The 27,782-nt window shown below is 47.7% G+C and overlaps 1 protein-coding gene across 23 annotated transcripts in view; it reads left to right on the forward strand.

Moving 5' to 3' along the window:
* Positions 1–27,782, forward strand: part of PHLDB1 (pleckstrin homology like domain family B member 1) — a 170,844-nt gene that overhangs the window by 32,563 nt on the left and 110,499 nt on the right. The window contains exon 1 of one of the 23 annotated variants that reach the window (XM_089773235.1): positions 26,609–26,729. The exons of the other annotated variants lie outside the window; for them this stretch is intronic. Within the exon in view, the coding sequence (XP_089629361.1) occupies positions 26,624–26,729 (106 nt within the window). The 5' untranslated portion in view covers positions 26,609–26,623. Of the gene's footprint in view, positions 1–26,608; positions 26,730–27,782 lie in introns of those variants that run through there. 23 annotated transcript variants of the gene reach the window in all.

Here is a 27,782-nt window from a genome sequence, read left to right on the forward strand (position 1 = left end):
AAACCCTGTTTTATATGGGGTCTTCACAACATGTTTCCTCCACGCAAGGACCCAGTCCCAGCATGGGACCTGAACCTAGTGCTAAAAGTCCTTATGGGTAAACCTTTTGAGCCTCTCGCCACCTGTTCTCTACTACACTTATCAATGAAGGTGGCCTTCCTTGTAGCGATCTCCTCTTCCAGATGAGTTTGTGAAGTAGCAGCCCTAATGGTGGTTCCCCCATACACAATATTCCATAAGGACAAGGTGATTCTGTGCACTCACCCCAAAATCATCCCAAAAGGTACTCACTTTGTTCCACTGCAATGAGCCCATATACTTGCCAGTCTTCTTCCTGAAGCCTTATAAGGACAACAAAGAAACAGCCTGGATGTCTGCAGAGCACTCGCCTTCTACCTACAACGAACAAAGCCCTTTCAAAAAACTCCTCGGCTGTTTGTTTAATCTACAGAGAGATCGCAGGGATTGATAGCCATTTTGATAGTCTTTGTTATGATATAGGCAATCTAGTTGCATTAAACTAGCATATACCCCAGCACAGACAGAGTCCCTACCCACCTTGTGGTCTCACTCGACAAGGGCCATGGTAGCCACAACAGCATTCCTACAGAGTGTGTCCACAGAACACATTGCAGGGTCGCCACATGGACTTCAACACATACCTTCATGCAGCACTATGCAAGCCAGACATTTGCTGAGTCAGAAACAAGATTTGGCCAAACAATACTTTCAGTCACACACTCAGCAGCCGAAGCTCCTACCTCCTACTACGAATACTGCTTTGCAGTCACCTAAGGTGGAGCACCCACAGGGACACTCTTTGAAGAAAAAGGGAAAGTTACTCACCTGTGCAGTAACTTGAGTTCTTCGAGATGGTTGTCCTCGTGGGTGCTCTACCACCCACCCTTCTCCCCTCTGCTTCAGAATAGAATATGTCCAGGTCAGAGAAGGAACTTTTGGGGGGGGGAGGCTGGCTGCACACGTGCAGTAGCCTCTTCAGAACACACACTAGCTCTTTGCGTGCATGGCTGGCCACGGACACTGCTGTCACAAATCTCCAATCGTAGGCATAGCGACGCTGACACACCTAAGGTGGAACACCCACGAGGACAGCCATCTTGAAGAACTCCAGATACTGCACAGGAGAGTAGCCTTCCCTTCACTTCCGCAAAGCCAGCCATTATGTCTTCCACGTTTCCCAGAGTTACAGTCCTACACAGCACCATGTTATTTATTGCCCTACACACTTGTAGAAATGTTTCCCTAACAGTAGTCTTCCCCACTCCAGACTGATTTGCAACTGAATGGTAGCAATCTGGAGTTGCCAGCTTCCACACAGCAATTGAAACATGCTTCTCTACAGAGAGAGCAGCTCTTATTCAGATGTCCTTGCGCCGCAATTAAGGGCCAGCTCAGCACACAGCTCCAGAAAGGTTGCTTTACACATCTGAGAGTTCTGTAGTTATTGCTCTTCATCCCACACCTGCATGACAATATGATCCCACCGCTCAGTGTTGGTTTCCCTAGCCCAGAAGTGATGCTCTACTCTGCACAACTGCTCTGTGACAGCCCAATGCAATGCCACTATGCTGCTGTCCCTGTCACTCACATTGTCAGCTGCATCCAAATCTTCTTCCTTTAATACTTATAGTAAGAAGAAGGCCTAAAACAAAAGCCCATGCAGCACAGGCCTAGTTTGAGGCCTGAGGCCTAGCTAACAATGGACAAAACATGGCTAACATAAAGCAAAGCTAAGCTGTGAGCAACAGGCAGGCACTTACTCACAAAACTTGGCACGAACAGGGTAATAGACCCAGGTATAGAACAGTCATTGGTACTGACTGTAAGTGGAAAGCACGTGGTACCACCAGCTCATTAAAAGAGACCTTGGTACCCACTCCCCACAGATACAGACCCAGGTTCAAGAAAGGGTCTAAAATGACAGCGTGATGGATAGAGATGATCTAATCAAACTACGAGGTACAGGGTGATGGGTGGTATCTAAGTAGCGTCAGAGGCTGGTAACCCGACAACGTTAGAGGGTTGCAACCTGATACGTCAGCAGTGATATATAAGTTGTTTGTACCTATATATAAAGTGGTGTCTTGGGGGGACAGTCTTTGTATGACCAAGGGAGCAGTGGAAATTTCCAACTGATTGAGTCATTGCATTATTCCATAGTAAGGCATTTGATACGGTCTCGCATGATTGTCTTATCAATAAACTAGGCAAATGCAACTTAAATGGGGTGTGCATAACTGGGTGGATAACCATTCTCAGAGAGTAGTTATTAACAGTTCACAATCCTGCTGGAAGGGCATAACAAGTGGGGTTCTGCAGGGGTCTGTTTTGGGACCGGTTCTGTTCAATATCTCCATCAACGATTTAGATATTGGCTTAGAGAGTACTCTTATTAAGTTTTCAGATGATACCAAGCTGGGAGACGTTGCAACTGCTTTGAAGGATAGAGTCATAATTCAAAATGATCTGGACAAACTAGAGAAATGTCTGAGGTAAACAGGATGAAGTTTAATAAGCACAAATGCAAAGTACTCCACTTAGGAAGGAACAATCCGTTTCACACTTACAGAAAGGGAAACAACTGTCTAGGAAGGAGTACTGCAGAAATGGATCTAGGGGTCATAGTGGACCACAGGCTAAATATGAGTCAACAGTGTGACACTTCTGCAAAGAAAGCAGATTTTGGGATGCATTAACAGGCGTGTTCTGAGCAAGACGCGAGAAGTCATTCTTCCTCTCTACTCTGCGCTGATCAGGCCTCAATTGAAGTATTGTATCCAGTTTTGGGCACCACATTTCAAGAAAGCAACCAGGGGACTTTGCGAACGGGGCAGCTAACAGAGAGTTTCGAGATGGAGTTCTCCAGGTGAAGGCGGAGCGATACAGGACCCTTGAGATAAGAGCTGTCTGTAGTGTGTGCTTGTGTTTGGGGGTTACTTGCTAGTTGCCTGACAGAAACTGTACTGAGCTTCTGTTTGTCTGTCTGTCTGTTTGTTTGGAAATTGAAGTGCTAAGCTTTTTGTTTGAAGGGCTGTGTGCTGTGGCTGGCAGTTGGAAGCTGAGAACTTCTAAGTGTGGATTTGAAATCTAGAACCCTCTGTTGATTGGTCGAACTTTAGCCAGGGGGCGAGGCTATCAGAAAGGTCAGGGTTTTATAAAGTCCATAAGTAATTGACCAGGGACAGCTAACAGGGAATTTCGAGAGAGAGTTCTGAAGAGAAATTGGAAGGCGGTGAGGTACACTTGCCATTTTTTAAAACTTTTAACCTAAACTAAAACCAAAACTTCCTGATATAAATAAAAACCCTATCAATAACCTAATTAGCTGTAGGTGGGAATGCAAGCGGAAGCCCAGCAGCAGAGGGGAGCTATCCTGTTTATTGCACTCAGTGTAGCATGTATGATTACTTGCCCTGGGGGTGGGTGGCATATGTGTGCATTTGGTGCAAGGAGCTCCTGGCCCTCAGAGACTGCATACGCACGTTGGAGGCCAGGGTGCCTGAATTGGAGGAGATAAGGGAGACTGAGCGGTATGTAGATGAGGCTTTCCAGGACGCTGTAGAATTGTCCAGCCTCTGGTCAGACAGCCCCTGTGTTGTTAACGAGGATGAAATGCTCAGGAAAGGAGAACATTCAACTGGAGCAGAGGAAATGATCTCATAGTTGGGACCCTCCTTCCAGAGGATGTTATGGTATCCTCTTGCACTGAGGATACATCTTTTGGGGAGGGAACTCCAGTTAGGAAAAGGCAGATGTTAGTAATGGGGGATTCGATCATTAGAAACATAGCTAGTTGAGTTTTTGATGACCGGGAGAATCGTATGGTGACTTGTCTGCCTGGTGCGAAGGTTGCTGTGGATCTCTCTAGGCATCTAGATAGACTTATGTGTAGTGCTGGGGAGGACCCGGTGGTCATGGTACATGTAGGTACCAGTGATATAGGAAAGGGTAGGAGAGAGGTTCTGGAGGCCAAATTTAGGGTGCTAGGAAAGAGATTGTGTGCGTAGACGTGTTATTTCGAAATAAGCTATTTCAAAATAAGATATTTCGAAATAACACTGTAATGTAGACATACCCTAAAAGGGTGACACAAGGAGGAGGGAGACAAATTGTTTTCCTTGGCCTCTGAGGATAAGACAAGAAACAATGGGCTTAAACTGCAGCAAGAAAAGTTTAGGTTGGACATTAGGAAAAACGGTCAGGATGGTTAAACACTAGAATAAGTTGCCTAGGGAGGTTATGGAATCTCCATCTCTGGAGATATTTAAGAGCAGGTTAAATAGACATCTGTCCGGGATGGTCTAGACAGTACTGGGTCCTGCTGTGAGGGCAGGGGACTGGACTCAATGACCTCTTGAGGTCCCTTCCAGTTGTAGTGTTCTGTGATTACTGAACCACTATGCATATGTACCCCATGATAGAGTCTACTGTACTTCACTTAACAATAAACCTGGCCTGGGACCTTTGATGATTACCTGGTTTGTGGTCTTTGGGGGCTCTCTTGGGGTTTGCTGTGGAGACTTAAGTGCACAAGTCGACATGGTCCACATCACTGAGCACACATGCAAGCAGCCTTCTGGTTATCATCATCAACAGAGCCAGAGACCTCTGAGGACACCTTGACAGTAAATCTTGACTCCATCCTGAATAACTGTAATACTAAGTCACAAGGAAAGGGAGGCTAAGCCAGCTGATATCTGTGTCAGGCTTTAAAGGGGTTGGGGTCCAGTATCTCTGCTCATCCCGGGATGTAATACCAATCCTCACATGCTCAGATTCCCTATGGGTGATAATGGGCCCTAAAATATGTGCAGGGGACTCTCCTTTCTGTACATGCTGCTCTGCTGGGGAGTTAGCTCTAGCTAAGCCTCATAAATATTCTCCTTCCCATTTAGCTGTAAATGACATTCAGACTTAATGGTTCATGGCTAAATGAGTCTTTTACAGCACTGGCCCTAGTGTTACCACAGGAGTTAGCACAGTTACAGCTTATAGCAGTTACAATGTTGCCATTTGTGATAACACAGCTGCATAGAGCTGTGGGGGGAGGGGCGATGAAGAGCACAGGGAATTTTTGTGTTCATTTTTTGCTTAAGTGTTTCTTAGGACTCTTCACCTTTTTACAGGTTTGGTGACTTGTGTTGTTCCTACTTGATACTTATGCCACAGGACGAGTGCATTTCATAATCATCAATCATCTCAGGATGGGAATGGCAGGGGGTGTAATAGATCAGTACTGAGGAGCATTGCACAACTGTGTGAGATGGCAAGACCATTGCTGAAATTAGCAGATACATCTGTGGGCTGGAATACAATGGCATTCACAGAGATGGGGATGGGGATGGGGGGAAGCAGTGAGGCTGTAGCCTGGGATTGGGAGGTGATGTCAGAGGTGGTTAGAGAGGGACCCCAAAAGAGGAATAGCAGGGGGCTGTGAGTTGGGATTAAGGAATATTAGCAGAGTTGGGTGAGAGAAGCCTGCATTGTGTCTTGGTCTAACCTGTCTCATGGTTTCCCCTCTTGCGTGTCCTAATAGTGATTGACAACACTCTGCACACAGATCCACTCCTCACAGTGCTGCTTCTTGAAGTCTCTGTTTGCAGGAATTTTACTTGTGCAGAGCATCGGAGCGCAGTCTGGGGGAGCATGGTCAGTGAAAATCCCTTTGCCTAACTAAGAAAGCCTGAGTCTATCTCTGAGGTTAAGTCAGAGTTGTTCCTAAATTATCCTCTAAATTGAGGATTCCTCCCAGCTATAATCAGTATAAATAGACTTGCTCCCCAAGATCTCACTGTTCTTTCTCTGTGCCTCTCTGGGAAATCCATGCAATGTAGTGAGTGGGAGATTCCAAGGCCCATCACAGCCTCATACCCTGTGGACCTATCTAGATAGATGTAGTACATGTGTGGACACATGCATTGTTAGCATTATAGAATCATTGAGCTGGAAGAGACCTTAGGCGGCCATCAAGTCCAGCCCCCTGCCCAAAGCAGGACCAATCCCTGTCAACCCAGCCAGGGCTTTATCAAGCCAGGACTTGAACACCTCTAGGGATGGAGACTCCACTACTTCCCTAGGGAACCCATCCCAGCGCTTCCCTACCCTCCTAGTGAAATAGTTTTTCCTAATATCCAACCTGGACCTCTCTCACCACAACCTGAGACTAATGTTCCTTGTTCTGCATCTGTCACTACTGTGAACAGCCTTTCTCCAGCCTCTTGGAACCTCTCTTCAGGAAGTTGAAGACTGTTATCAAGTCCCCCTTTACTCTTCTCTTCCGCAGACTAAATAGACCCAACTCCCTCAGCCTCTTCTCGTAGGTCATATGCTCCAGCCCCCTAATCATTTTGGTAGCCCTCCGCTGGACCTTTTCCAATGCATCTACATCCTTTCTCTAATTGGGGTCCCAGAACTAGGTACAATACTCCTGATTTGGCCTCTCCAGAGCCGAGTAAAGAAGAATAATCACATCTCTGGATCGACTGGCAATGCTCCTCTTAATGCAACCTAGTATGCCATTAGCCTTCTTCGCTACAAGGGCACACTGTTGACTTATGTCCAGCTTCTCATCCACTGTAACCCCCATGTCCTTTTCTACAGAGCTTCTACTTAGCCAGTTGGTCCCCAGCCTGTAACAATGCTTGGGATTCTTCCATCCCAAGTGCAGGACTCTACACTTGTCCTTGTTGAACCTCATCAAATTTCTTGTGGCCCAATCCTCCAATTGGTCTAAGTCACTCTGGACTCTATCCCTTCCCTCCAGCATGTCTACCTTTCCCCCTAGCTTAGTGTCATCTGCAAACTTGCTGAGGGTGCAATCCATCCCCTCGTCCAGGTCATTAATAAAGATGTTGAACAAAACCAGTCCCAGAACCGAACCTTGGGGCACTCCGCTAGAAACCGACCGCCATCCTGACATCGAGCCATTGATCACTACCCGCTGTGCCCGATCTTCCAGCCAGCTTTCTATCCATCTTACTGTCCATTTATCCAATCTACATTCCCTTAGCTTGCTGGCAAGAATGTTGTGGGAGACCGTATCAAAAGCCTTGCTAAAGTCAAGGTATATCGCATCCACTGACTTACCCATATCCACAGAGCCGGTTACCTCATCATAGAAGCTAATCAGATTGGTCAGGCATGACTTGCCCTTCACGAATCCATGCTGACTATTCCTGATCACCTTCCCCTCTTCCAAGTGCTTCAAAATGGATTCCTTGAGGATACCCTCCATGATTTTTCCAGGGACTGAGGTAAGTTTTGCTGACCGGCCTATAGTTCCCTGAATCGTCCTTCTTCCCTTTCTTACATTTGCCTTTTTCCAATCATCAAGGATCTCTCCCGATTTCCACGACTTTTCAAAGATAATGGCCAAAGGCTCTTCAATGACATTTGCCAACTCCCTCAGTACCCTCGGATGGATTAAGTACGGACCCATGGATTTATGTACATTTAGCTTTTCTAAATAGTTCCTAACCTGTTCTTTCCTCACCAAGGGCTGTCCACCTTCATCCCATATTGCGTCACTTAGCGCATTAGTCTGGGAACTGACCTTGTCTGTGAAGACAGAGGCAAAGAAAGCATTAAGTATTTCAGCTTTCCCCACATCATCTGTCACTAGGCTATTGCCCTCATCTAGTAGGGCTCCATACCCTCTCGGATCACCTTCTTCTTGCTAACATGCCTGTAGAAACTTTTCATGTTATCCTTCACATCCCTTGCAAGTTGCAATTCCAAGGCACTTTCGTCTTCCTGATAACTCCCCTGCATTCTCGAGCTATACATTTATACCCATCCCTAGTTATCTGTCCAAGTTTCCACTTTTTGTAAGCTTCCTTTTTGTGCTTAAGCTCACCAAGGATTTCCCTGGTGAGCCAATCCGGTCTCCTACCATATTTTCTTCTCTTGCTACGCATTGGAATGGTTTCTTTCTGTGCCTTCAGTAAGGCTGATTGGAAGTGTATGTGTTTGGGATATATCTCAGAGGAGAGCTGGGTCCTGATTCCACCATGTGCTGGCTGCTGAACGTGAAACCCAAAACATACCCTGTGCAGAAGCACTGTGGGCTCTTATTAAGGTGTCATCATTTTGCTGTATGCTGTCCAGGGGAAGACAGCAATTCAGTTAATTATAATGCAGTAGATACACAGTCTGGTACTGACTTTAAAGAGTGATGGAGAACTTCTCCAGACCTGACTCTTTCCCTCCCAAAATCCCATTGCTATATCCTGCAACTCCTTCTGTCCCACTCCTGGCTGTGCCTTGCACCCCTTCCAGGTGCTCCTGTGCAAGGGTGGCAGGTATGATACTGCTGTCTGATACCTTCCCTTTCCGAAGCCTTCACACTTGGGGAGATTTCTGAAGGGAGAAGCTTTTGAACACGAGGCAGGTACTTGAATCCGACCTTGTATTGAACATACGGTGTTTCCCTAAAACCAGTCTATCCCAGTGAGAGATTATAATCACCTGTCATTTTGTTTATGACATCATCGTATCATCTGAATGGATCCGACCAGTAGAGAAGTGAGGGCAGGCTGGGAACTTAGGGTGCTGGGAGTTGGTACTGTGATGGGTTGATATATAGAAATTCCCTTGGGGTTGTCCCCTGGTGTGCTGACAAGCCACTGACCCTGCTTCCCTGCTCTCAGGGGCTCCTCACCACCCTATACTGATGGGCCAGAAGCTCTGGTCTCTCCCAGCAAATCACAGAGTTAGGTTGCTGCCACCTGCAGAGCAACACAGATGCTGAACCAAATCAACTCCAGGAGGGTTCAGCTATAAGGGCTCAGCACCCAGGAAACCAACCCTCAAAAGGGACCAAAACCCCAAATAAATCCATCTTACCCTGTGTAAAAGTTTTTTACAGAGAGAGCTCATAAAATCAGCCACCTTTATCAAAAGAGAGAGATGCACAGTGATTGCTTCCACCTCTCCCCAGGTACCAGTTATTGACAATAAACAGGGTTTATAGTAACAAAAGTGTTTTTATTAAGTATAAAAAGTAGGATTTACGTGGTTGCAAGTGAAAACAGTCAGATCAAAGTAAGTTACTAAGTTAAAATAATCAAAAAATGCCAGCTAATCCTAATCCACTAAGAAACTTATTTCACAGAAATTCTTACCTTAAACCAAGGGTGGGCAAAATACGACCCGCCAAGCTGCCAGATGCAGCCCCACAGCCCAATGGGAGCCTTGGACAGGCTCACTGCCTGCCCTGCCCCTGCATGCTGCTCAAAGCAGCCAGCTGTCTGTCTCCATGCTGCACGTGGGAGGGGACTTTGAACGCTGCTCTAATCCCCCGCACAATCTCACAGGTCCCATTGGCTGGAAACCAGCCAACGAGAGCTGCCTGGGTTGCATATGAGGACAAGACATGAAGCATCCTCCCCTGGGGCTTGTGGCACTTAGAGAAGCACAGGGCCCCCACAGCTGACTGCTTTCCAGTGGCATGCAGAGGTGTGGAAGGCAGGGAGCCTGCCTGAGGGTCCTGCTGGCTGGAAGCTGCATAGGTAAATGCCTCCAGCCAAAGCCTGCTTCTGTCACCTAGCCCTTCCCCCCCATAACCTTCTGCAGCTCCTGCACTCCTGCCCCATGTAACCCAAACTCTCTGCACCCCTGCTTCTGCACCCATGCCCCTCCCAGAACCTGTATTCTAATCCTCTGCCCCAGGTCACAATCCGCTTCCAGACCCTGCACGCCGCCTCCAGTTCAGAATCCTAGCCTGCACCCCAATCCCATGCCCCAGGTTACAACCCAACCTTCTAAACCCCCTCCTACACTTCTTCTCCAGACCAGAATCCTCTTCTGCACCCATACTTATACCTTCTCCCAGATCCTGCACCTCCTTCTACACTTCAATCCTCTGCCCCAGGTCACAACCCCTTCCTTCATCCAAACTCCCTCTCTCACCACCTCCTGCACCCCAGTCCTTTATCCTGAGCTCTCTTCTGTGCCCAATCTCAATCCCAGACCTCACACCTCCTCCATTAATATGGAAGAATGTGGCTCTTGGCCATTTGGAGTGACCCGCATCAAAAATTATTGTCCACCCACTGCCTTAAACAGTTCTAAATATCTCTTTCACATGCTAAACAGCCTCTTAGCTTGGTCCTTTTCCTTTCCCCTGTTCAGTCTTAGATGTTTCCAGCAAGCATCTTTGGTGGTAATGGGGGGTTGGGTCTCCTGGTGCCTGACAGCTGCTCCTATTGTTTGGTTGATCTCCTTATATCCCTTTTGCCTACGGTGAGAATTCTTTGTGCTCAATTCAGACTTTCCTTACCTCGATTGGAAACTTGCCAGATCCAAAATGGTACTAATGGTTTAGCATCACGTCTGGCCACGTGTCTGTCTCAGACCAACCCCAGTTTGGGCTTGCATGACAAACAAGACTTTTCACAAGTCATTGATTCAATGACCAAGCCATTAAGTTTCAGGAGCATAAGTTATGGTCTTCCTTAGTGCATATAGAACTATAATAAGATCCACAGTTCATATTTCTAACTGCACCTACAAGAATGATATATGCCCATAAATGGGATATACACATTCATCAGAATTAACATTCACATTGATATGTTACATGAGGTATTATGTCTAAAGTGTTTTTGAGCTATGCATATTCATAAATCAATTTTCATAAAGCATGGGGGGAGGACTGTGACAGGTACTGGCCCATCAAATCCTGCTGCTACTTGCAGTCTGTTCCGTTTGCTCTATTTGATGAGATTTGCAATAATAAGGTTCTTTGGGTGCTGGATCTTCCTTCTAGCCATTGTCACAGGAGGGTTCCCAGTTAGAAAGGGTGGGTATTTAACTCCTTTTTCATAGGGGCAGGGGAACTGAGGAAGCATGGATGGTTGGTGATGGTAGGACTTGGGGAGGCAAGCCCCCAACCCCTTCTGCTGAGGCCTTGTTCCCTCTTGTGCTCCCCGGGAGGCGGGACTGTGAGCGTGAGCTTGCCCTAGCCTCCCAGCACCAGGGAAGGGAGTGCGCAGCACAGCCCCAGCCCCCCACCCCCAGCCCTGGAGCATCAGAGGAGAGAGGAGAGTGTGTGACATGGTCCCAGCCTCCCCAGCCCCAGAGCATGGAGGGAGGGAGAAGTGCATAAGGCACAACCCCAGTTCCCCCAGCCTCAGAGCACTAAGGCAGGAAGGAGGGCACGTGGCACAGCCCCAATGCCCCCAGCTCCAGACTGGGGGAGGGAGGAGGGTGTGCAGCATGGCCCCAAAGGACCAGGGAAAGAGGAGGTTGCGAGGCTCCAACCTCCCCAGCACTGGAGAGGGAGGAGGGCGCACGGCTCCAGCCTCCCTGCCCCAGAGGATGGGGAAGGGGGTTCTGGAGGTAGCAACACTCCGCCCCCAGAATGCCCCCAAAACACCTGCTATAGGCAGAGTGTGGGTGAGGCCATGCCTGGTGGTTTGGGAAGGTATAGCCCTCCCTCGCCTGTGCTACCAGACACCCATGTGGGGAAGGCTGGAGAATTCTTTGTGCCCTTCATTTTTGTTTTTACTTCTTTCTCGCTCTCTGCCTGCTGCACTTCCTGCAGTGAAGAGGGCATGTGCTCAACTACTTCCACGCATACGAGACAAACATGTGAGAATAACGTTGGACAATGCTGCAATGACATATTACATAAACAAGCAAGGGTGAGCGAGATTTTACAGCCTGTGTGCAGAAGCAACAAAACTATGGCAATGGTGTATTATACACAATGTCACACCTACTGCGATGCATTTTACCGAGCAAGGACAGTGTCCTAGCAGATGCCCTCAGCAGACAATTCCCACAGAACCATGAATGGGAAATCAACAAATCTGTCATAACCAACCTGTTCAGGAGATGGGGGATACCCGGTAGTAGACTTGTTTGTAATGTACATCAACTCCAAGTGCCCCCTGTATTGTTCCAGAGTTGGCATTGGACCACAATCTCTAGGAGATGTATTTGCAATATGCTGAGATTTCCCACTAGCGTATGCATTTCCCCTATACCTCTAATACACCAAACAGTAATAAAGATGAAACAGGAGGCAGCAAGAGTTCTACTCGTAGCTCCAAACTGGCCGAAACAAATCTGGTACCCTACCATATTACAACTCAGCACATGTCAGCTGTACAAGTTTCCCTCAGTATGGGTATGTCTACGCTACCCTCCTAGTTCGAACTAGGAGGGTAATGTAGGCATACCGCACTTGCAAATGAAGCCCGGGATTTGAATTTCCTGGGCTTCATTTGCATAAACTGGGCGCCGCCATTTTTAAATCCCTGCTCATTCGAACCCCGTGCCGTGCGGCTACACGTGGCACGAACTAGGTAGTTCGGACTAGGCTTCCTCCGAACTACCTAGTTCGTGCCGCGTGTAGCCGCGTGGCACGGGGTTCGAACGAGCAGGGATTTAAAAATGGCGGCGCCCAGTTTATGCAAATGAAGCCCGGGAAATTCAAATCCCGGGCTTCATTTGCAAGTGCGGTATGCCTACATTACCCTCCTAGTTCGAACTAGGGCTGTGTCCAGACTCAGGGGTTTTTTCGAAAAAAGTAGCCTTTTTTCGAAAAAACTTCCCCTGCGTCCAGACTCAAGCCGCGTTCTTTCGAAAGTAAATCGAAAGAATGCGGCTTTTCTTTCGACGGCGGTACACCTAATTCTACGAGGAAGAACGCCTTTTTTGAGGGAAATCCGTCGAAAGTAAGTGAGTGTGGACGGGGGGAGCCCTTTTTTTTCGAAAGTATTGGCCTCCAGGAAGAAGCCCTAATGGACAATCTGGGCCATGGGTTGCATGTCTGTGGTTCCTGGCTGCAGCCATTCCTTAAAGGGACAGGCACCCTCACAGCCACTTGTTGCAGAGAAGGAGCCAGAGCACACGGCTACTTTGCTGCAGCATGTCCCAGCCCCAAGACCGTCCTGGCCCTTCCACCGAGCCTTCTGGGGACCCAGCCAAGGGCTCCAAACGCCGGGCACCATCCTGGTCTGGCCCAGAGATCAAGAGCCTGCTGGAGCTCTGGGGAGAGGAGGAGGCCTTACAGGCCCTCAAAAGCCAGCGGCAAAATGCCGATATTTATGGCCACATGGCAGAAGCCCTGGCCCAGAAGGGCCACTACCCCCGCACCCAGGACCAGGTGCGGTCCAAAGTAAAAGAGCTGCGCCAGGGGTACGTCAAAGCCAGGGAGGAGAGCTCCCGTTCTGGGGCAGCCCCCTACTACTGCCCCTACTACCCCGAGCTGGACCAGATCCTGGGTGGCAGTGGCAAAGCACGCACACCACGGCGGTTCGTACAGTCTGGATTGGCAGACCCTGTGGTGGACGCTCCCGAGCAGGACCCAGAGCAGTCTGGAGACGGGGACATGGTGCCAGAGGAGGAGGACAGTGAGGAGACGGCGACCCTCACCCTGGAGCCAGTCACCCAGACCCCAGAGGCCTCCCAGGCGTCATCTGGCGCAGGAGAGGAAGCAGCAGGTGAGTACAGTGAGGTTGTGTAACACCCGGGGGGGGGGAGGGGAGGTAGGTGGGTGCACAGTGGGTGATGCACAAGGGAAACCTGTCATGCTCAGGCTGATGCCCAGGTCACACACACACAGTGTAACCTTCAGAATGTCTGATTCCCCTGTCTCAAGGGAGAGGGCATGCCCTTTTGGACAGCTGTTGCACACATGACTGATTGTGATAGAAATGTAGCCGTGTTACTCTGATCTGAGGAAGTGGGTCTGGCCCAGGAAAGCTCATCCCCTAATAAACCATCCTGTTAGTATTTTAAGTGCTACAGAGTCCAGTTTTTAGGACTGATTGTGTCTTCTTCTTTTCCTCCACAGCCGGACAAGCCGTGGAAGAGGGCCGCAGCACCCCAGCCCCACCTCCATCTCCATCTCGGGGACATGGGAGCCGCAGACACAGGCGTGTCTATGCGGACATCCTCAGGCAGCACGTGGAGGCCGTGCAGGAGCTGAACTCCATCCTCAGAGAGAGGGCGGAGGCAGAGGATCGCTGGCGTGACCAGCTCATGGAGGAGCTGGTCCTGCAGCACACGTCCCTGTGCGCCACTCTCAGGGAGGTCTGCGGCTTGCCTGCTCCTGTGCCTGGTCCTGCTCCTCCAGCACCCCATGACCCCGCCCCACCAAACCCCCCTTCCACAACAGCATCCCTTTCCCCCCTTGGACCTCCCTCTCCCCAGCCCCCACAGTTCCCCAGCCCCTCTCTCCCCCTGGCCCTCCTCTCCCCCAGGCTTCCACGTCCCAAGAGCACCCCAGCCAGCCAACCGACAGGTGCACCACCTGATCCCGTAGCCGTGGAGCACCCCAAACACGAGGCCCAGGCAGGAGAGGGAAATCTGGCAAGCACCGTGCAACCTGATCCCCTTCCCCCCTCCAGGTTTCCAGTCCCCTTCCCCCCTCCAGGTTTCAAGCACCCCAGTTAAAGCACAAACAAAGGGTTCAACAAAATGTATGTTTGTTGTAAATAGTTTTTTCAACAACAAAAATGAAAATTTTTTTTGTTATGTTTGCTACATGTATACTATTGTTTGAGAATATGTACAAAAATTAAACAGAACATTTTATTTTGCAACACACCCTGGTGTTACTGATGTGTCCAAACAGGGTCAGGAGATGGGTTGTGGAGGGAAGCTTCTATTGGGCCAGGGCCCAGTCCCCAGGCAGAAGCCCCTCACTACAGTCAGTGGCCTCCACTGGAGAATTGCTCCCGGAGGGCCTCCCGTATGCCAACAGCAGACCGGTGAGCCTGGCGGATGGCAGCTGTCCGGGGCTGGGCAAAGGGCCTCTCCTGGCCATCAGCACCTCTACCCCACCCTGGTAGGAAGGCCTCCCCTTTCCTCTCCACCAGGTTATGGAGAACGCAACACGCGGCCACCACCTCAGGGATGTTGCTCTCCCCCATGTCTAGGCGTGTGAGCAAGCACCGGAATCTGCCTTTTAAACGTCCGAACGCACATTCCACCTGGTTGCGAGCCCGGTTAAGGTGAGCATTAAACCGCTCCTTGCTCGCATCCAGGTGGCCGGTGTAGGGCTTCATCAGCCACGGCATCAGGGGATAGGCGGCATCAGCCACTATGCACACCGGCATGTGCACATCCCCAACCGCAAACTCGCGATGCGGGAAAAATGTTCCTGCCTGAAGCCTCCGGTAGAGGTACGAGTTCCTGAAGATCCGGGCATCATGTGCCCGCCCTGACCACCCAACACAAATGTCCGAAAACTGGCCACGATGGTCGACCAGGGCCTGGAGGACCATAGAAAAGTAGCCCTTTCTGTTTATGAATTGGGCTGCTCGATGGGGCGGTGCACGGATTGCAATGTGTGTCCCATCGAGCGCTCCTCCACAATTCGGGAAGCCGAGGGCAGCAAAGCCGGCCATGATGCTGTCCAGATCTGGTAGACAGATGAGCCTGTTGAGCAGCTCCGAATTGATGGCCCTCACCACCTGCAGAACGAGACAGACAACAAAATGTTAGAAGGGGTGCCTTATCTCTTAGGAGGAGAACCCACCGCCCACCTTCCCTCTCAAACACCCCGGGAATCCCCTCCTCAGAACCCCCCCCCCCAACAATTCAGGGTGAGTGGAGGAGCTCCCTCCCACTCCCACTCCACTTGGCCCTTCCTGACAGTCTCCCTTCCCCCCACCCCAAACTGTGACTGTCCCCAGACAATGACTTACCTCCATCAGGATGGATCCTACGGTAGACCTGCCCACTCCAAATTGGTGTCCCACGGAGCAGTAGCTGTCGGGGGTTGCCAGCTTCCAGAGGGCAATGGCGACCCTCTTTTCCAGGGGGATGGCGGGCCGCAGGTGGGTGTCTTGCCGTTGCAGAGCAGGGGCGAGCCAGGTACACAGCTTCTGGAAAGTGGTCTTTCGCATCCTGAAGTTGCGTAGCCAGTCTTGGTCATCCCAGATCTCCATCACGAGCCGGTCCCACCAGTCAGAGCTGGTGTCAAACCTCCAAACACACCTGTCCACGAAAAAGTTTGGAGGCAAGGGCAGTGTGGCTGCTTGACGGAGGAGCCCTTCGTACCTTTGGTCTGGGTCCAGCTCGGGAAGTAGCCTCATGACAGTGTCATGCAGATGCAGCAACAGCTGCAGTATGGTGGTGTGGGGCCATCGCCTGCCCAGGGGCAGCTCTGGCTCCGTGCCACAAAAATGGGTCTAAAGCAGAAAAACCTCCCGAGAAAAAAGCTGCTGGGGTGTCCCAGGAAGCTGAGCACTCCAAACCAGCACTGCAATGCCTTGCTTACCTCCTCGAGGGACAGCAAAGGCAGCTGCAGGAGCAGAGCAACGGGTGTTCAGGAGTGTCCCTTTCACCACGCGTCTCTGCAAAGGGCAGGCAGGCAGCACCCGGAAGGAAATGCTGCCCCCATGTCCTGGCAGAAGCAGTTCTGGGTGGCTTTCAATTTCGAAAGAGTGTCCAGCAGTCAGGACGCTCTTTTTCGAAAAAGCGAATCGATTTTTCGATCCGCGTATTGTAGTCTAGACGTGCTCTTTCGAAAGAGGCTCTTTCGAAAGAAGCCTGCAGTCTAGACATAGCCTAGGAGGGTAGTGTAGACATACCCTATGAGCTCTATTGACTCAGGACAAGAGGCATATACCATACCCCCGGATACATACACTGAACTTATGAGCCTGGATGCTTGTTGGCTCTCACACAAAGAGCTAACCCTGTCTTGAAGGGTTAATTCCAGGAGGCCCACTATGAGATGAACTTACCTGAAGAAGTGGGCCAGATTTGTGGCCTGGAATTTGGCTCATGCATGGGATCCACACAACCCCGTGGCGTTCCCGGGGCCCTACAGGGAAGTAAGAGTAGCACCTCTGTACCCTTCCAAGCATGTTGTAAGAGGTGACTAAGGAGGGCTGGCCATGGGGCTAGCAACCCCATCCTGTAAAAATAAACATATGCTATAAAAACATCAACAATTTCAACCTGAATAGCAAGCCAGCCTCAAGAGGGATTATGATGCAGGGCAGCCAAATCCAAAAGGATACTGAACTGCCAATTCCCCTTTTTTCAGCAAAAAAAAAAAAAAAATCTAGAATAGGCACCTGGAATGTGCGAACAATGTGGGAGGTAGGTAAGACAGCCCAGGTAATAAGAGAAATGAAGAAGTACAAGCTAAACATTATAGGAATTAGAGACAATGGGTACAGTCAAGTAAGGTGCAAGTTTCATCAGGGGAAATAGTGCTCTATTCGGGCCATGAAGAGGAAAATGCACCACATACGGAGGAGGTTGCACTCTTGTTGTCACCAGAGGCACATAAAGCTCTTATAGCATGGGAACCTGTTGGGTCAAGAAGTATCTTTGCAACATTCAGGACCATAAATAGGAAAATTAATATGCATGGCATTCAGCATTATGCAGTGACAAATAATAAAAAGGAATCAATAAAAGAAGAATTTTATAACAGACTACAGCATATGCTTGATAAGACCAAGAGATGTCATCATAGTCATGGGTGATTTTAATGCCAAAGTAGGAGATGACAACACAGGATATGAAGAGACTATTGGGAAGCATGGGCTAGGAGTTATGAATGAAAACAGGGAAATGTTTGCTAACTTTTGTGCAGTTAACGAACTTATTATAGGAGGAAGTATTTTTCCACATAAGAACATCTATAAGGTAACATGGATATCCCTCGATCATCAAAGACAGAATCAGATTGATCACTTCTGCGTTAATCGACAATTTAGACGATCCTTACAGGATGTTAAAGTATACAGAGGAGCTAATGTGGCCTTAGATCACCATCTACTGATGGCCAAATTGAAGCTAAAATTACGAAAGAACAGGTCAATACAAAACTATAGATCACATATAATGTAGGATTTTTAAAAGACCAGGTAAAGAAAGAAATGTTCTGTATCACACTTAGCAATAAATATCAAGCACTGGAACATCTAGATAAAAATTTAAGTATTGACAGCCAGGGGCAACAAATAAAAGTTGTCTGGACCAGTACATGTGAGGAAGTCTTAGGCAAAAAGGAATGTCAGTATAGAGAGTGAATATCAGTAGAAACGCTTAGGAGGATCGAAGAGAGGAGAGAGAAGAAAGTATTTTTATATAATAGTAAAATCAGAGCTGCCAAAATTATAGCCCAAGAGAACTATACAAATGCAAACAAAAGGGTTAAGAAGAGCATTAGAGCAGATAAGAAAAATTATATTGACAGGTTGGCAAAAGAAGCTGAGGAAGCAGCAGTTACAGGAAATATGAAAGGTCTGTATGATTCAACCAAGAAACTCTCAGGAAAATATGTACAACATAAAGACCCGTCAAGGATAAAATGGGGAGAAAGATTACAAATGTAGAAAACCAGGTGGAAAGATGGGTAGAACATTTTAGCGAACTTCTAAACAGACCAGTTCCAGAAGATTCCCCAGAAATCTAGCCAGCTGAAGAAGACCTCTTGGTTGATTGTTGTAGCAAGCCAAGTAAAGAAGAGATAAAGGAAGCAATTCAACTTCTAAGAAGTGGGAAAGCTGCAGGTCCTGATGGAATACCGGCAGAAGCTATAAAGGTGGACATAGATAAATCAACAAAAGTACTCCACACCTTTACTGGTAACATTTGGGAAAAGGAAGAATTACCGAGAGACTGGAGGGAAGGATATTTAGTAAAATTGCCAAAGAAAGGTGACCTACAAGAATTCTAGGGTAATTCTAGAAAAACTCAAGAAAACGATAGATTCCAAGCTAAGAGATGAACAAGCAGGCTTTGGTCAAAATAGATCTTTATGGATCAGATAGCCACATTGCGCATAATTATTGAACAATGTTTAGAAATGGAATGTTTCTTTGTATATCAACTTTGTAGACTATGAAAAAGCATTCGACAGCTTGGATAGGGATATGTTGTGGAAATTATTATGGCACTATGGGATCCCTCAGAAGCTCATAAATCTCATAAAAAAGACCTATGAAGATATAAGCTGTAGGGTCTTGCGTAAGGGTCAACTGACAGAACCCTTGAGAATAAAGTCTGGTGTTCGGCAAGGTTGTTTGCTGTCCCCCTTCCTCTTTCTTTTGGCTGTTGATTGGATCATGAGAGAAACAACAGCTAATGAAAGAAATGGAATCTAGTGGACCCTGTTTAAACAGCTAGAAGACCTTGATTTTGCAGATGACCTAGCTCCTCTGTCACATAATCAACGTAATGCAAAATAAAATAGTGAAGTGGACAAGATTTCACAGCAGATGGGACTGAAGATCCACGAGGGGAAGACCACAATCATGAAAGTGAATGCAGCAAATAACAGCAGCCCAATTGTCCTGAGAGGAACGACACTGGAGGAAGTTGATGCCTTCACTTATTTAGGTAGTATTGTAAAGAAAGTGGGAGGTACTGACGAAGATATTAAGACCAGAATACAGAAGACAAGAGGCTTTTTTATTATTTTGAGGAACATATGGAACTCAAGAGAGATCAAGCTACAGGATCTTCAGCTCAAATGTAAAATCAATATTTCCATATGGCTCAGAATCATGGCGAACAACAAGGACAAACATCAAAAGATTGCAGACTTTTATTAATAAATGCTTGCGTAAGATCATTGGTCTGAAGTAGTCTGACAAGGTTGCAAATATTAGCTTATGGGAAAGAGCGGATCAATGCCCAGTAGAGCAAGAGATTTTGAGAAGAAGATGGCAATGGATTGGCCATACACTGAGGAAGCCACCAACTAGCATTACCAGACAATCCCTATCCTGGAACCCACAGGGAAAAAGGGTAAGAGGAAGGCCAAAGAATAGTTGGAGAAGAGACCTGGATGTGAATGTGAGGAAAATGGGCAAAAGCTGTAGAGAATTAGAAAAGGTGGCACAAGACAGAGAGGCTTGGAAAGAAATTGTTGATGGCCTATGCTCCCATAGGAACTAAGGGCAAAGAAGAAGAAGAATGGGATCCACACAAGGTGGGAATATCAGATGTACTGGAATATATCCTTCACCTGCAGGACACAGGACTATCAATTAGTTATATCAATGTATATTTAGCAGCTATATCAGCCATTCACCCACCCATACAAGGGTATTTGGTTTTCTCCCACCCATATGTTAAGAGATTCCGGAAAGGTATACGAAATCTGTACCTGCTGCGTAGAGAGCCAGTGCTATCATGGGATCTGAACCTTATGCTTGACTCAATCATGGGACGACCTTTTAAACCACTCACAACTTGCTCACTACTCCACCTCTCAATGAAAGTAGCCTTTCTCGTGGCAATAACATCAGCCAGGAGAGTGGGAGAGATAGCTGCAGTCATGGTGGACTCACTGTACACTGTATTCCACAAAGACAAAGTTGTCCTTAGAACCCACCTGAAATTACTACCCAAGATACCTACCTCATTTCATTGTAACAAACCGATATACCTACCACTGTTCTTCCTGAAACCACACAAGGACAGCAATCAGACAGCGCTGCACACACTGGATGCAAGCAAGGCATTAGCCTTTTACTTAGAGCGCACAAAAGACTTCTGAAGAACACCCAGTATCTTGCGTGGACAGGTCCAGAGGACAACCTTTATCCAAACAATGAATAGCCAAATGGATTTCTATATGTATACAGTTGGCTTACTGTCTCAAACACAGACAGTCACCAGTAGTTTATACAGGCACAGAGAGCCGTATCTACCACAACTGTGTTCCTCGCGGGTCTTCCAATAGATATCATTTGCAGAGCTGCAACATGGGCTTCAGCCAGTACCTTTGCACAGCATTATGCTATTCAGTCCTTTCAGGACTCAGACACTAGATTTGGATGTACCATACTGTCCAACATCCAATCCTGCATCACGGAGCACCCACTGCCAAGCAGGAATACTGCTGCATAGTCACCTAAGTGGAGCACCCACGGGGACCCTCGAAGAAGAAAGGAAGGTTCCTCACCTTGTGCAGTGAATGGAGTTCTTCGAGATGTGTCCCCGTGAGTGCTCCACACCCACCTTCCTCTCCTCTGCTCCGGGCTAAGAGAGTCTGGCTTGGAGAAGGAACGGAGAAAACGGCAGCCAGCGTGTGCCTAACTGTCAATCGGGGCAATTGCGCAATAGCGCAGCACATGCCAGCGGCCAGGAGACTGCTAGCAAAGATTTCCGGGCCATGTGCACAGCGGTGCTGACACACCTAAGGGGAGCACCCACGGGGACACATCTCGAAGAACTCCAGTCACTGCACAAGGTGAGTAACCTTCCCTTATCCAGTCCTGGGAGATACTGTGACCTAGTGCACAAGATATCAGTCTATTCCTGGCTCTGTCACAGATGTGGGTGAGTCACTTAACCTCACTATTAAATGGGGATGATAAATTGTTTTGAGAGCCATTCTCTGGAAAACCCTTTGTAAGTACTGAGACAAAGTAGTAAATTTTGTACTGTGTTATTCTGGGACATCCCAGATTGGACTCAGCACCCTTCTATGTCTTTACCCCTAAGGACAATGCAGCTGCCTCACATTAGTGTGAATCTGGAAACATTCTCCTGAAGTCAGAATAATTATATACTCTAAATTGATCTTGGTGTAACAAAGATTATTATCTGGCTGCTGAACAGGAACGATCCATGCCCATTGTAAGACCATGGTGTTTTTATGTGAGATTCTCCTGCACTGTGTCCAGGAAATGAGTCTTTTTTGAAGCAAGTTTGCCTATAAGGGCAGCAGAAACTATTTTATCTCTGCTGCTGTAACAAGCATCCCTTTTTGCTATATCGTGTGCCAGTTCTGCTGGCTAAGGACCTATTGTCCTGTCTCATTCCGTGCTGTCGTATTTTATACAGAATTTAAGATATTTTCATTCTAGTCCTTGACAGATTGCTCAAATTGTGCTGCTAGGGGTGGTGTCCTTGGCTATACTCGTGATAGACATTACATTAGCAACTATCAGTTCTCTGAATGTAGTATTAGTGAGGCTAGCAGGCTAATCAGCATGGAAGCTAAACTGTTCAGAATTCAGCCATTTCCTCATTTTCCACATTACTCTAGAAACCAGGGCTATGTCTACACTGGCCCCTTTTCCGAAAGGGGCATGTTAATTTCAGCAGTCGTCGTAGGGAAATCCGCGGGGGATTTAAATATCCCCCGCGGCATTTAAATAAAAATGTCCGCCGCTTTTTTCCGGCTTTTAAAAAAGCCGGAAAAGAGCGTCTAGACTGGCCCCGATCCTCCGGAAAAAGTGCCCTTTTCCGGAGGCTCTTATTCTTACTTTGAAGTAAGAATAAGAGCCTCCGGAAAAGGGCACTTTTTCCGGAGGATCGGGGCCAGTCTAGACGCTCTTTTCCGGCTTTTTTAAAAGCCGGAAAAAAGCGGCGGACATTTTTATTTAAATGCCGCGGGGGATATTTAAATCCCCCGCGGATTTCCCTACGACGACTGCTGAAATTTACATGCCCCTTCCGGAAAAGGGGCCAGTGTAGACGTAGCCCAGGTGTGTGGAAACTCATATTAGAATAGAAAATTACACACCACAAGGAAAGCCAAAGCTGGAGAATCTAAGGCCTATCACGTAGGCCTATTAGAAAGCAGAGACTGTTTAGGCCCAGACATAGGGATAGAAGATCATCCAAGACATAGGACTGCAAATCAACCAGTCAATGCACTATGCTTATCTTAGAAACATGATTAAAGTGTTTCATTGTATTCAACTATGCAGTGCTATGCGTGTACATTCTCTGCTCAGACTCTCTCCCTCAAAGTCCTGATTGCCTTCACTGGAGTTTGTCTGCAATAACTGAGCACTGACTATACATGCTGGAACATTAAACTTTACATCTTCCAGGCTGTAGCTGCCTTCCCGAGGAGTATGTTTCTCTGAAGAATTTATACTGGCTTCTGTTTGGTTACAAAATGGGAATTTCCCATGGACATCCCAGGAGCTGACTTCACCCTTGGTGGGGATGGGGGACAGTAGTGCTATGCTGATACAGCAGCAGTGAGTGAGTGAGCACTGACCCTGAACAACAAGAAAAAAAACACTCAGAATATTTCCAGGGTTCACAAGGAAAAAGGGGCTTATATCTGCTGCCCCATCCTTCAGTCACATTTTAATACTACCACAGTCAATATCTTTGTGTAAAGATAGACATATTTTCCACAGCTGTTTTAGTTTCCCAGTTGAATCACTTTTTCTGATTATACTCTTAAAAACATTTTTAATTTTTCCTTTATGGCTTGGAAGCCTTCCCTGGGGTGTTAACAGGGATTTTGATGGAAAATAATGTAGATACTTTTCTCCATGACTGAGTCACTCAGAAATCTTTGCCACTGTCACCACCAGACTTCTATTGTAATGTAGATTGCCTCTAACTCTGGGAAATGTTTGTATTATTGGAATTCTTCTTAGCAGGATATCACATACACACACACACCCCTCCTGTCAATAAAACATTGCTGATGAATAGTGCTTCCCCATTCTATGGGGAAAGACTGGGGAAATGACCACACTGTGTGTATTCCTGACATTATAGATCCTGAATGTCACGTTCAGTTATTGATACTGCATCAGTGAATCAAGTTAAGTCTTGTCCATAACCTTGCCTGAATGTGCTTTACAACATGCAAGCTATGCTCCAAGGCAAAGTAGGATCTTGTATTTCTGGATGCTTTTTATGCTAACCTAACTAAACTGGCAATTAGAGCAGTGGGGTTGAAAGGACTGAGAGCTCCTGGGTTCCCAGCACTGTCACTGGAGCTCACACAGTGAGTGAGTTAAATTATTTAAACTTTGAGCCATATTTGTTTCTAGTGTAAATCATTTAAAATCTATGGAGTTACATGAGGGATGAATTTGGCCTTCTGTGCGTCAGTTTTTGCATTTGTAAAATAGGACTGTTAATATTTCCTTTCCCTCTGTAAAGCAGTGAGGCTCTCAGACTAGAGCAGCTACACATATGCAGACTATCCCAATTTGTGACTTATTTGCTAGAATTATATTGCATGTGCAGGAGGAATGTCTCTCCTCCCATTTATTGTGATACAGCTGTTTATTTTAAGTGGTAACACAGTTGTACAAACCTCTAGAGCCTATTGTCCATTCTCGGGCTACCCTCTGCTCCACAGAATTGCATTTGAGATTAAACCTCTCTAGCAGCACTGGACAATGGCTCTTCAGCCTATTTGCAAAATTGTGTTTCAAAGCTATCATCTGGATTCAGAAACATAGGCTCATTACCTGCACTGATTTCCTTGGTATGCTGTGCAGCCAGGGTCCCTACTTGCGTGGTAGTAATTTGCAGGGCAGGGCCCTATTTCATGCTGCTTGTAGGTGTCACTTCATCACAAGGTGACTCCAGAGAGTTTGTGTCCGGGTCAGGTTATTCAGGGAGTGAATTGCCAATAAAGAATGAATCAGAAAGAAATCAAACCAAGGAAAGGCCTCACTGAATAGTCATGACAGTGAAACACAGCTACCCCCATACTGCCTGGGACAGCAGGAAGGATGCAGTAGCTGGAAATGGGAACCAGCCACAGAATTCTAAGCACTACTGTTTCCGTGAAATGGTCTTGCTGATAATGTGAGGGGGCTGAGCCTCCTCATTTTCCAGGGAATTAACAGCATTCAGCCCTATGTCCTCATGTGAGGTTTTACATGCAAACAGAAATGCTGGTTTTGTGCAAAGTTTTCAATAGTTTTTTTTTATTCACTTGGAATCCTAATAGGTTTCCATCTACTCCAAGTAATGATGTGAACCTTGCCCCAACAGCAGTTGGTCACAGGAATCCACCACAAACCAAGGTTGAACTGACCACACTAATTTTATTGTTTAACTGGGCATAAAGTGCAGAATGTAAACAGCTATCTGCAGAAGGAGTAGGAAGTAAACTTGTCAGAGTTCATTGCTTTACTAACTTCAAGCAAAGAAGTTAACTATATACATTGTGGTAAATGGCACCACTGCCCTTTACTGGCTGCAATCAGAACTGTTCTGCTGGGCTACATCTACACTGGCATGATTTTCCGAAAATGCTTTTAGCGGAAAACTTTTCAGTTAAAAGCATTTTCAGAAAAGCACGTCTAGATTGGCATCCCTACTGTACAGTTGTTAGAGCAGGTACCTTCAAGCTTGCAGTCTGATGGGTGCCTGCAGAATCCCGTGGGGCTGCCACTGTGAACTGGATTGCAGGATCTAGGCCTCTATTACTTTTATCTTCAGGGTGTTGTCTTTAAAATGGCAAGTGCAAGCCAAGATAGGAGCCTAAACTGTCTGTTCTGAGTGGCAGCCCAGTGAGGAGTGGCAGTGGCTTACCTTGTTTCACTCTGCACTACTTGTCCAGTGGGTTCACTGTGAGAATGCAGCAACCTTTGCTCCCCATAACAAAAATTGAAGGAAGATAGCAGAGACCGAGGGAGAAAGAAAGGCTAGAAGGGGCAGTAAAAGAGGGGGATGAGAGTTGTATGTTTGTTAATGGATCCCCAAGAACGGGGCATACCCACAGCACAAATCTGGGCACTGCCAGGCTGGGATCATGGAGACAGAGGGCATGGGAGTGGCAGGCGCGATGGAAGGGAAGATGGAAGCAGGCAGACATTTCTCCCTTCTGTTGCGGGAGAGGGGCATTGCCTCCTGAACCCTCATCTTCTTCCTGCTCCTGAGAAACAAGAGAGAAGCTATGAAATGCCTTAAGCAAAGCTTCCTCTTACAGCCCCCTTCTTTATCGCGGCCCCTCGCCCGGCCCAGAGTCGCCCTCCTTTGAGTCCCCTCCCTATTGTGGCACTCCCCCGCCTCTGCTTTATCACCCTCCAGTTCTCCTCGTGTCGCCTCCCCTCCCGGGGGCGGTGCGCTCCCCTCCATTGGAGCTGCGGCCGCTCTGTCTGCGGGGAGGAGCCGCCCCCTGAATAGACCCTTCGCGACTCCGGGCTGGCACCGGGACGCCCGGCAGCGGCGCGGAACGCTGCTTGCAGCGCGTCTTTCCAGGCCGGTACCAGGCTTATGGTCGGTGCCCTACCCGGGTACCTATCAGGGCTCTGGAGGCGTAGACGCCCCACCCCGCGGCCTGCGCGGTTCGGGTAAAGCACAGGGGCAGTCTCCTCCCACGGCCAGGCGAGCTGCCTACGGTCGTGGCAGGGGGGCTGGAGTCGACCCCCTCACCCTGGTCCTGAGCACAGGGAACCAAGGCATCCTGCAAGCTGTGTTGCTGCGCATTGCTGGGATCCCGGGCGCCTCGGCGTGGCTGTCGAGGGAGAAGGGTGACTGAAATAGACTGGAGGATAAATATAAGCGGAGCGCATGGCTGTGGGTGCGTCTGGCCCGGCTGTGCGCCTTGGCCCGGCCATTATTCCTCGGACCTGCTCCTCTCTGGGTGCTTAGCGAGACGAGGAACGCAGCCGGGAAGGCTTGGGCTAGGCGCTCACGGGAAGAGCTTACTGGATCTGCAGCTCGTGGTCGCATTCGGTGAGGACTTCGCGTATCTGATACAGCACCCAGTGTGCACTGAGCGCACGGCGAGAGCGGAGCCCGGCGCTCTGTCTTAGCCAACGGGGAGGCCGGGGTTCGCCTCTGCAAAGCGGGCTGGTCCTTGCGCCATTCCACTTTAATTATAACTCCTCCTCCTGGCTATTTTGGGAGGCTGCTCTGTGGTATCAGAATTAACTTTGGGAGCTGGAGTATGGCAGATGGTATAAGTCGCCTCCCACCTGCCTATAAACTAGTCAGGGTTGTGTCTTGGTGGCATCTCTGCTTGCAGCTATGTGTGTGCGTTCACTCGAGTACCAGTACGTACATGTCTGTGATGTGTGTATTTGCATGTGTTTTTTAAAAAGGATGTTTTCTTAGGCCACTGCATATTCTTTGTTTGAAAATGATTGGTCTTGCTTGCATTGGTGGGGTTGAAATTTATTTCCCCTCTGATGTGTGAGTGTTTTCCCTTGAGACCTGGACAGCAGGGCAGCTGAAACTTAACTTTAAAAAAAGCTGCAAATAGCATGAAATATTAGCTAAATATTTTCCCTATGTATTATACATGTGATGAATGTGTGGTTGAGGGGAATTAATTACATGTATTTTCATGTGCAGGGCACACAGTCATCCCAAATGGATGAAAATAGAAAGTTTGTTGTGCTCCCAGCCATCAGTGTTATTTATATCACAACAGAACTGCTAAAGATATAGCACTAAACTCGGTTCTGGTTTAAGTGGCTTAAAACTTTACTACAGTAGAGTTGTACTTATTTGGTCCATAAACATTTTCTTTTAAACACAGTGGTCCACTTTAACTGTCTCTCTCCCCAAAAGGATGCACTGATGTGATTACACACATCCATCAGTCTTGAGAATAGTCAAATCCTGAATGTGACACACCTGCCCATTGACTAGGTTTTCCTTGCTTTGTGGTTCAGATATCAGGAAATCCCAGTGTTTATTTTGAGTTGCTATTGTGTGTTTGGGGGAAAGCAATGGTATATCACAGCACCATCATAAGGGGCTGCCACACTGCTGTTCGCAGCCTTCACTTTGTTATCATAGAATCATAGGGTACTATTTTCTTGTGTCATTTTAATAAGGATTTTTGGGCAGGAACATCAGTGGTGGCATCAGTCGAAGGGTAACTGGAGAAATGTAACGACCTTTATTATTGAGAGATCAGAAATGGTCACATTTGCCTTTAAAATCTATGATTCTGTGAGAGCAGAGCAGTCAGGTAACAGGACTCAAACAAGTGTGTCTAGGTCTATGCATCATGGTATGGACAATGCCAGTCTTTGGCTTAGAATTTCTGACAGTCACTGGCTCTCTTGATACCATGTCACTAGCTAGTAAACATTGCC

The sequence above is a fragment of the Pelodiscus sinensis genome, chromosome 25 (genome assembly GCF_052426305.1).
Source record: "Pelodiscus sinensis isolate ZL-2025 chromosome 25, ASM5242630v1, whole genome shotgun sequence".
Classification (NCBI taxonomy): Eukaryota; Metazoa; Chordata; order Testudines; family Trionychidae; genus Pelodiscus; species Pelodiscus sinensis.